At 42.4% G+C, this 10494-nt stretch overlaps 1 protein-coding gene across 1 annotated transcript; it reads left to right on the top strand.

The window, feature by feature from the left end:
* The first annotated feature begins 6062 nt into the window (after window positions 1–6062).
* LOC130282059 (protein spinster homolog 1-like) lies at window positions 6063–9517 on the top strand. The gene is made up of 2 exons (XM_056529904.1): window positions 6063–6166; window positions 7935–9517. Exon 2 carries the CDS (start codon window positions 7960–7962, stop codon window positions 9472–9474), a length of 1515 nt encoding a protein of 504 aa, XP_056385879.1. The 5' UTR covers window positions 6063–6166; window positions 7935–7959; the 3' UTR covers window positions 9475–9517.
* The last annotated feature ends 977 nt before the right edge of the window (window positions 9518–10494 follow it).

A 10494-nucleotide genomic window follows, 5' to 3' on the forward strand; every position in this document is an offset into this window, starting at 1 on the left:
AGGGAGTGACTGTCGGGGATTGGAGACTAGGAGGAGGATGTTGTCTGCAAAAGCGCCTATCCTGACATGCCAATTTTATCATTAAAGGGGTACTCTGCTCCTAAATATCTGATCCCCTATCTAAAGGATAGGGGATAAGATGTCTGATCGTGGGGGTCTGGCCCCTGGGACCCTCTGTGATCTCTAGCGTGGCACCCTGGAAATCTGGTTCACAGAGCGAACTCTGCTTCGTGGCGGATGACGGGTGACCACAGCCGTCACGCCCCCTCCATTTATGTCTATGGCAGGAGGCGTGACTGCTATGTACTAGCCATCATGCCCCCTCCATAGACATGAATAGAGGGGGCGTGGCATGACGTCACAAAAACGGAAGCTCCAAGCTTCCGTGTCCTGAATGCCGCAGTCACTGGCCCGGAGATCGCAGGGGTTCAAGCGGCCAGGCCCCCACGGTGAGACATCTTATCCCCTATCCTTTGGATGTCTAATCGGGAGGGTCCCGCCGCTGGGGACCCTCGCGATCTCCCTGCTGCACCCGGCGTTCATTTAGAGCAGTGGTTCTTAAAGGGGTTATCTTTTTCTTACATATCAACTGGCTCCAGAAAGTTAAACAGATTTACAAATTACTTCTATTAAAAAATCATAATCCTTTCAGTACTTATGAGCTTCTGAAGTTGAGTTGTTCTTTTCTGTGTAAGTGCTCTCTGATGACACCTGTCTCGGGAACTGTCCAGAGTAGAAGCCAATCTCCATAGCAAACCTCTTCTACTCTGTGCAATTCCCGAGACAAGCAGAAATGTCAGCAGAGAGCACTTTTGTCAGACAGAAAAGTACAACTCAACTTCAGCAGCTGATAATTATGGTAATTATTGGAAGGATTAAGATATTTTAATAGAAGTAATTTACAAATCTGTTTAACTTTCTGGAGCCAGTTGATATATAAAAAAAAGTTTTTTTCCCCCCTGGAATACCCCTTTAACCTTTTTCCCCTGAGTACCCCTTGACAGGCCATTTCCAATAATTGTAACCCAATAATAGCGACATGTGTGGTGTCCCGGTACAGGACCTGGTTCTGTCCCTTTGTCTAAAGTCCCCTCAGCCAGAGTCCCCTCCATGTCAATAGGGCTCTCCTGTAGGGCTAACCCCTAGTCGCCTCATATAAATGGTATTTAATGTATAAATATATCTATATTTAATATGTTATATAGGAATAGCTCTCTATAGGACTTTAGAGGTCACGTGCCTGCCGCACTATCAGAGAAGCACAATCATCTCAGCACCATCATTAGTTCAAGCTAGGCCCAAAGCCTAAGAATCCGCAGCCACTAAACGTGAGTTACTCAAGCTCAAATTACTGAATCCTGTGTGACTACTAGAAGCTCAAATCTCCTAAAAATAGCAGCACAGTGGCCAGCAATCAAAGCTCATTGATCCGGAGTCCCAGCAAGCCTGTGAGGAACCTGTATCCCGGTTCACTCGTAAAAGACTGTTGTGTTACATACCGTTGCATAAAATATACAGTAAAGTTGCTTCCAGTTTATCTGCTGTGGATATTCTGTTATTTCTCCCTGCCGTTTGTGGGATTGTTGGTAGAAGGTCCATTACATTGAGGAAACCACACTCTGGCGTCACGACAATTAAGGGTTAACACCAATATACCCTACACTATAACGGCAGCACCGCCCTGTCACCACACATGTTTATAGAGAAACCCCACTTTCCCGCAGCTTGCCTTGTGGTGACTTATTCCCTGATGTCAGTTCTGAGCCAGAGACTCCGAGTGTCATGGATCTCTACAGCCGGATGAAAAGTGACGTGTGCGCAAGACGACATGACACGGAACAACGTAGAGAAGGCGAGAGAAAAATATAGTGCTGTAGGGACCTAATGACAAAGGGGACCGGTGAGGAAGTGCACAGTGCCGAGCATACAGGCCGAGGAAGACACCACAGATAAGACGACAACCATAATGTATGTGATGGACAAAAAGGAATAAGGAGGTCAATTATTATATAAATATGGTATAATGTGAAGATTATTTATTAATAATAAAAATTCATAAATAATAAGGCAAAATGTAAAAATGAGGAAAAATAAATAAACACACAAATAATGAAATAGGATTGTGTCATGTGAATAGAGAATATATCAATTAAATTAAATTAGATAAACTAAAAACTAGTGGCGAATAAAAGAAAATACTGTGTAAATTAAAGATAAATTAAATGTAAAATGGGCAGACGGCCCCAAAGGTAAAGTATACAGAGCACATGGGTCAAACTGCAATAAATATTAAACATGTCAAAGGTGCAACAAAGCACGAGCAAAAATATACCAGACCTACAGGAATACTGTGAAACTAACTATAATGGTGGAAAAAGCAATAAATAAACAATCCAAAGGGCAAATTGTGGTTCCAAGCCCATTTTCACCTTATGGACATTTTAAGCATTAATAACTCTGGGATGCTTTTACTTTTCATTCTGATTCCGAGAATGTTTTTGCGTGACATATTCTACTTTATGTCAGTGGTAATTTTTCGACGATACTTGCATCATTTCTTGGTGAAAATTCCAAAATTTTAAAATGTTGCATTTTTTTAAACTTTGAAATTCTCTGCTTATAAGAAAAATGGATATTCCAAACGAATTATATATTGATTCACATCTACAACATATCTACTTTATGTTGGCATCATTAATTTGACATGTTTTTACTTTTAGGACGCATCAGAGGACAAAGCTCAGCAGCAATTTTTCCAATTTTTCACAACAATTTCAAAATCTGAATTTTTCAGGGACCAGTTCAGTTGAAGTGGATTTGAGGGGCTTTCTTGTTAGAAATTCCCCATAAATCACCCCACTATAAAAACTGCACTCTACAAAATATTCAAAATGACATCCAGAAAGTTTGTTAACCCTTTAAGTGTTTCACAGGAATAGCAGCAAAGTGAAGGAGAAAATTCTAAATCTTAATTTTTTACACTTGCATGTTCTTGTATACTCATTTTTATTTTTACAAGGGGTAAAAGGAGAAGAAGCCCCCCATAATTTGTAACCCAATTTCTCTCGAGTAAGGAAATACCTCATATGTGGAGGTAAAGGGCTCTGCATGTGCACTACAAGGCTCAGAAGGGTAGGAGCAACAATTGGATTTTGGAGAGGGATTCCTGAAATGGTTTTTGGGGGGCATGTCACATTTAGGAAGCCCCCATGGTGCCAGAACAGCAAAAATAATAACCCACACGGCATACTATTTTGGAAACTACACCCCTCAAGGAACGTAACAAGGGGTACAGTGAGCCTTAACCCCCCACAGGTGTTTGACGACTTTTTGTTTAAGTCAGATGTGTAAATTAATATTTTTTTTACTAAAATGCGTCCCAAAATTTGTAGCCCCATTTCTGTATGGGAATATGGAGTATGGAAACACCCAATATGTGGATGTAAAGTGTTCTGTGGGCGAACTACAATGCTCAGAATAGAAGGAGCACCATTGAGCATTTGGAGAGAGAATTTTGTTGAAATGGTTTTTGGGGGGGGGGGGCATGTCCCATTTAGGAATTCCCTATGGTGCCAGAACAGCAAAAAAAATAAAATAAAAAATAAAAACACATGGCATACTAGTTTGGAAACTACACCCCTCAAGGAACGTAACAAGGGGTACAGTGAGCCTTAACACCCTACAGGTGTTTGACAATTTTTCATTAAATTCGGATGTGTAAATGAAATAATTTTTTCCACTGAAATGCTGTTTTTTCCCCAAATTTTACATTTTTACAAGGGGTAATAGGAGAAAATGCCCCCCAAAATGGAGTATGGAAATACCCCATACGTGGATGTAAAGTGCTCTGCGGGCGAACTACAATGTTCAGATGAGAAGGAGCGACATTGAGCTTTTTTCCTATTTTCTCTGTGAAAATGAAAAATTTAGATTAACACCGGCATTGTAGTGAAATATATATATATTTTTTTCATGTCCAACTTTAATAAAAATTCGTCAAACACCTGTGGGGTGTTACGGCTCACTATACCCCTTGTTAAGATCCGTGAGGGGTGTAGTTTCCAAAAAAGGGTCACATGTGGGTATTTATTTTTTTACGTTTATGTCAGAACATCTGAAAAAACAGCCACCCTTGTGCAAGCACCAATTTGGGCCTCAAATGTACTTGGCTCTCTATCAGTTCTGAGCCCTGTTGTGCGCCTGCAGAGCATTTTACGTCCACATATGGGGTATTTCTGTACTCAAGAGAAATTGTGTTACAAATTTTGGGGGTCTTTTTTTCCTTTTTCCTTTTGAAAATGAAAAGTATGGGGCTACACCAGCATGTTAGTGTAAAAAATTTTTTTTTGTTTTTTACACCAACAGGCTGGTGTAGAACCCAACTTTTCCTTTCTATATGGGGTAAAAGGAGAAAAAGCCCCCCAAACTTTGTAACACAGTTGCTCCCAAGTACGGAAATACCCCATATGTGACTCTAAACTGTTTCCTTGAAATACGACAGGGCTCTGAAGTGAGAGAGAGCCATGCGCATTTGAGGCCTAAATTAGGGATTTCCATAGGGGTGGACATCGGGGTATTCTACACCAGTGATTCCCAAACAGAGTGCCTCCAGCTGTTGCTATACTCGTAGCATGCCTGGACAGTCAGTTTGCAACAGCTGGAGGCTCCATTTTGGAAACACTGCCGTACGAGATGTTTTTCATTTTTATTGGGGGGGCAGTGTAAGGGGGTGTACATGTAGGGTTTTACCCTTTATTTTTTGTTAGTGTAGTGTAAAGTTTTTGGGTACACTAACACGGGCGGGGGTTTATGGTGAGTTTCCCGCTAGGAGTTTGAGCTGTGACGGAAATTTTGCCACAGCTTAAACTTGAAGCAGAAAACTCACTGTAAACCTGCCTGTGTGAATGTACCCTGACAGACTATGCATGCTGGGAGTTGTAGTTTTGAAGCAGCTGGAGGCACTGGTTGGAAAAACCGAGTTAGGTTCTGTTACCTAACTCAGTATTTTCCAACCAGTGTGCCTCCAGCTGTTGCAAAACTACAACTCCCAGCATGTACTGATGCTTGGGAGTTGTAGTTATGCAACTGCTGGAGGCACGCAACTACAACTCCTAGCCGAGACAGCCGTTTGCTGTTTGTGCATGCTGGGAGTTGTAGTTTAGATCTAGAGGGCCACAGTTTAGATGCCAAGGCACAGTAATCTCCAAACTGTACCTCTAAATCTTGCAAAACTACAAATCCCAGCATAACCAAACAGCAAATGGCTGTCTGGGCATGCTGGGAGTTGTAGTTTTGCAACATCTGGAGGGCTACAGATAAGAGACCACTGTATAAGTAATATTTTTCTAAAAGATGTTTTTATGTACTCAATGTATTTCTAGGTGTACATTAATATATATCTATAAATGTCAAAGAAGAAAGCAGCACTCCAAAAGCGTGAGTAGGTGCCTCCAGCTAGGGTCCGGGTCCAGGATCCTGCATATGTAGTTCAAAGGAAAATGCTGTGGCACTCAAGGTATGGTGAAAAAACGAAAACTATTTATTCATCCCAAATGTGCAAAGAGCGACGTTTCAATGATAATCATGGTGTGCGACCATCAAAACGTCGCTCTTTGCACATTTGGGATGAATAAATAGTTTTCATTTTTTCACCATACCTTGAGTGCCACAGCATTTTCCTTGGAGCTATATATATATACACAAACCAAAAAAATGTTGCAGTCTCTTGTAATACCTTTTTTATTGGACTAACAGAATTTTGTAGAGACAAGCTTTCAGGATTCCTCCCTTTATCAAGTCCAATAGTCAAGGACTAATGATCAATGGACTTGATAAATTGTCAGGGAGGAATCCCGAAAGCTTGTCTCTAGAACATTCTGTTAGTCCAATAAAAAAGGTATTACAATCTGCATCACTGGACTAATACGGCTACTCACATTTACTATACAGATATACACATACCTGAAGATGGTTTAGAACCCTGTGATGTCACACATGCTTGTGATGATGTCACCGTAAGCTGAACAAAGAGCTGCGCACCGGCCACAGTCTCTTCAGTGTGTTTTGCATTCACAACCTGTGGTGCAAAGTGTTTCTTAGAGAGTTTCTATTTGCGATAGAGAATTCAAGATTTTGACTGTTCCTTGTCTGAAGAGAGAACCACAAGGTAAGTCTCAGCCTCTTCTATTCATATATACACAGGGCATTTTGTTTGTCAGGTTTTTTTTTTTGTTGTTTTTTTTTTTTTTTTTTAAGCAAAAAAACAAGCAATGAATTTCCAAAAGAAATAACAAAAGTTATATTTCTCATAGCATTGTGACAATACTTGGCTTAGACATTAAACATAATAAAACGCACAGATAGTATCATGACCAGAGCTTTTTCTTGCAAAAGTGATAAAATGCAATTATGCCCAAAAAAAAAAAACAAGAAAAAGAGTCCTAATTCATGAAGTTCTAAAAGATATAAGTCTATAAGAAAGATTTGGTGGTGTAGTAAAAGAATGACAGAAAGATTAGGGCAGAAGTATAATAGTATATAATAGTATTCTGTGTACTAACAATAGAAATACTACGGGTACTCCGAAAGGGAAAATGCTTTCATATCAACTATTGGCAAAAAGTCATATAGGGTACGGATAGATCCCAATGAGGTGGGGCAGGTTCATTAATAGTAAATGTATATAGCAGAATAGCCCAATTGTATCTACAGTATGAAGTTCACATAACCCAGTGACCATACAGCCAAGCCCTTATAATCTGCCATTACTAGGACAGATTCAGGGTTGTCAGATATTACTAGGACCGGACAGGTTCAGGGTTATCAGATATTACTAGGACCGGACAGGTTCAGGGTTATCAGATATTACTAGGACCGTACAGGTTCAGGGTTATCAAATATTACTAGGACTGGACAGGTTCAGGGTTATCAGATATTACTAGGACCGGACAGGTTCAGGGTTATCAAATATTACTAGGACCGGACAGGTTCAGGGTTATCAGATATTACTAGGACCGTACAGGTTCAGGGTTGTCAGATATTACTAGGACCGGACAGGTTCAGGGTTATCAGATATTACTAGGACCGGACAGGTTCAGGGTTATCAGATATTACTAGGACCGGACAGGTTCAGGGTTATCAGATATTACTAGGACCGGACAGGTTCAGGGTTATCAGATATTACTAGGACCGGACAGGTTCAGGGTTATCAGATATTACTAGGACCGGACAGGTTCAGGGTTATCAGATATTACTAGGACCGTACAGGTTCAGGGTTATCAAATATTACTAGGACTGGACAGGTTCAGGGTTATCAGATATTACTAGGACCGGACAGGTTCAGGGTTATCAAATATTACTAGGACCGGACAGGTTCAGGGTTATCAGATATTACTAGGACCGTACAGGTTCAGGGTTGTCAGATATTACTAGGACCGGACAGGTTCAGGGTTATCAGATATTACTAGGACCGGACAGGTTCAGGGTTATCAGATATTACTAGGACCGGACAGGTTCAGGGTTATCAGATATTACTAGGACCGGACAGGTTCAGGGTTATCAGATATTACTAGGACAGGACAGGTTCAGGGTTATCAGATATTACTAGGACTGGACAGGTTCAGGGTTATCAGATATTACTAGGACCGGACAGGGTCAGGGTTATCAGATATTACTAGGACTGGACAGGTTCAGGGTTATCAGATATTACTAGGACCGGACAGGTTTAGGGTTATCAGACATTGGTGACCTCAGGGAAGACGTCTCCATATAAAACACTTATAGAGAAGCGTCTTCTTCTGAGGCTGCGATGGTCTTAGTGTTATCTTGTGGTTCTGTGCTGGACATTTCTGCTCTGTATGAAGGATCTATTGTATAATGACAGGAATGATGACATGTTGTCTAATGTCTTCACTTATCTCTCTCTCTCTCTCTAGTGTTTTCAGGCTCTGACCTGTGACCATGGCCTCTCCACAAGACCCATTGCTGAAGGAGGAGGAAGAAGCAATGGAGGACCATAGTGATATGGATGTAGAAAAGGGCGATATCCCTGAGAGGCAGAACCTGCCATCTCTAAGCGTGATGTCCACCGCACGTTCCATCATCACCGTAGTGATCCTCGCCTTTGTTAATTTGCTCATCTATGCAAATCGCTCCAGCGTGGCGGGGGTGCTGCCTTATATACAGAAAGCATATGACACCAATGCTAGTCTGTCCGGCTTATTGAATACATTGTTCATTGGAAGCTACGTGCTGGTCGCACCTATTGCCGGATATTTGGGCGACCACTGTAATAAGAAATATACTGTTTGCGCAGGAGTCATCGTTTGGCTGAGCATGACACTTACCCTGTCATTCATCCCTGACGGGTATTTCCTGCTGTTCCTGCTGACGAGTGGGCTGGTTGGAGCCGGAGAGGCAACTTTCTGCACCATCGCCCCCTCCATCATTGCAGACCTTTTTACAAGTGACCAGCGGACCCGCATGCTGAACGTGTTTTACTCCGTCATACCTGTAGGCTGCGGACTAGGATACATCATCGGGCCCAAAGTGACTGATGCAGCAAGGGGCGATTGGCACTGGGCGTTTCGGGTCACCCCTGGCCTGGGCCTCATAGCTGTGGTTTTGATGATTTTGGTCACAAAGGAGCTTCCAAGAACGACTACAAACGGGAAGAAGAACAACAAATCCCAGAAGTTTGCCAAATGGGCGACAGATCTGAAAAAACTATTTAAAAATCGAAGCTTCATTTTAACAACCATGGGATCGACGGCTGTATCCTTCATAGTGGGAGCCATAGGTGTATGGGGTCCGTCATACCTGACCCACGCACGAACACTCCTACAAGAGAAGGACCCCTGCCGCACTGAACCGTGTGACTATCACGACATCCTAATATTTGGTGTGGTTACAGTCGTCTCCGGCATTCTGGGAGTTGTAGCAGGGTCGGAGATAAGTAAAAGATATCGCAAATCCAACCCACGGGCGGACCCGCTTGTGTGTGGCTGCGCGATGATGCTCTCTGCCCCTTTTCTTCTGTTGGCATTGACTTTCGGCAACATCAGCCTCGTTGCCACCAACATCTTCATCTTCATCGGAGAGACGCTTCTGTCAGTAAATTTCACCCTCATATCTGACATTATACTAAAAGTAGTAACTCCGTGGAGGAGATCTTCAGCCCTGGCCGTGCAGATGACAATCTATCATCTCCTAGGTGACGCCGGCAGCCCGTACCTCATCGGCCTGATATCTGACACCTACGAACGAGGATATGCCAAATCCCCTCTTCTGAAATACCGCAGCCTGGAGTATGCCCTCATGACCTCCACCATAATGGCAGTCATCGGAGGGGCCTTCTTCATGGCCACGGCCCTATTTATAGAGAGGGACGAAAAAGAAGCAGAGATGGAATCAGAACCTCCGTCATCCTCCTCCTCCTCACTGCTTCCTGCCGATGAGGACCGCGCTTCAGACTGAAGAAAAGTCATTGCTTACCTTTATCTCGTTTACTTCATAAAAAAAAGATTAAGAAAAAAATTGCTGCATTTGTTCTATGTTCCCCTTTACCCCTTAACCCCTTAAGGATGCAGGATGTAAATGTACGTCCTGGTGCGAGGGTACTTAACGCACCAGGACGTACATTTACGTCCTAAGCATAACCGCGGGCATCGGAGCGATGCCCGTGTCATGCGCGGCTGATCCCGGCTGCTGATCGCAGCCAGGGACCCGCCGGCAATGGCCGACGCCCGCGATCTCGCGGGCGTCCGCCATTAACCCCTCAGGTGCCGGGATCAATACAGATCCCGGCATCTGCGGCAGTGCGCGATTTGAATGAATGATCGGATCGCCCGCAGCGCTGCTGCGGGGATCCGATCATTCATAACGCCGCACAGAGGTCCCCTCTCCTGCTTCCGTCCGGCTCCCGGCGTCTCCTGCTCTGGTCTGTGATCGAGCAGACCAGAGCAGAAGATGACCAAAAACACTGATCTGTTCTATGTCCTATACATAGAACAGATCAGTATTAGCAATCATGGTATTGCTATGAATAGTCCCCTATTTTTACCCCCAAAAAGCGTAAAAAAAATTTTTATAGACATATTTGGTATCGCCGAGTGCGTAAATGTCCGAACTATTAAAATAAAATGTTAATGATCCCGTACGATTAACGGCGTGAACGGAAAAAAAATAAAAGTCCAAAATTCCTACTTTTTGAATACATTTTATAAAAAAAAAATTATAAAAAATGTATTAAAAGTTTTTTATATGCAAATGTGGTATCAAAAAAAATTACAGATCATTGCGCAAAAAATGAGCCCCCATACCGCCGCTTTTACGGAAAAATAAAAAAGTTATAGGTCATCAAAATAAAGGGATTATAAACGTACTAATTTGGTTAAAAAGTTTGTGATTTTTTTTAAGCGCAACAATAATATAAAAGTATGTAATAATGGGTATCATTTTAATTGTATTGACCCTCAGAATAAAGAACACATGTCA

This window comes from Hyla sarda, chromosome 7, assembly GCF_029499605.1.
Source record: "Hyla sarda isolate aHylSar1 chromosome 7, aHylSar1.hap1, whole genome shotgun sequence".
NCBI lineage: Eukaryota > Metazoa > Chordata > Amphibia > Anura > Hylidae > Hyla > Hyla sarda.

What these genes read in the sequence shown, in the direction of transcription:
- LOC130282059 (XM_056529904.1), top strand. Translation starts at nt 7,960, where the DNA reads ATGGCCTCTCCACAAGACCCATTGCTGAAGGAGGAGGAAGAAGCAATG.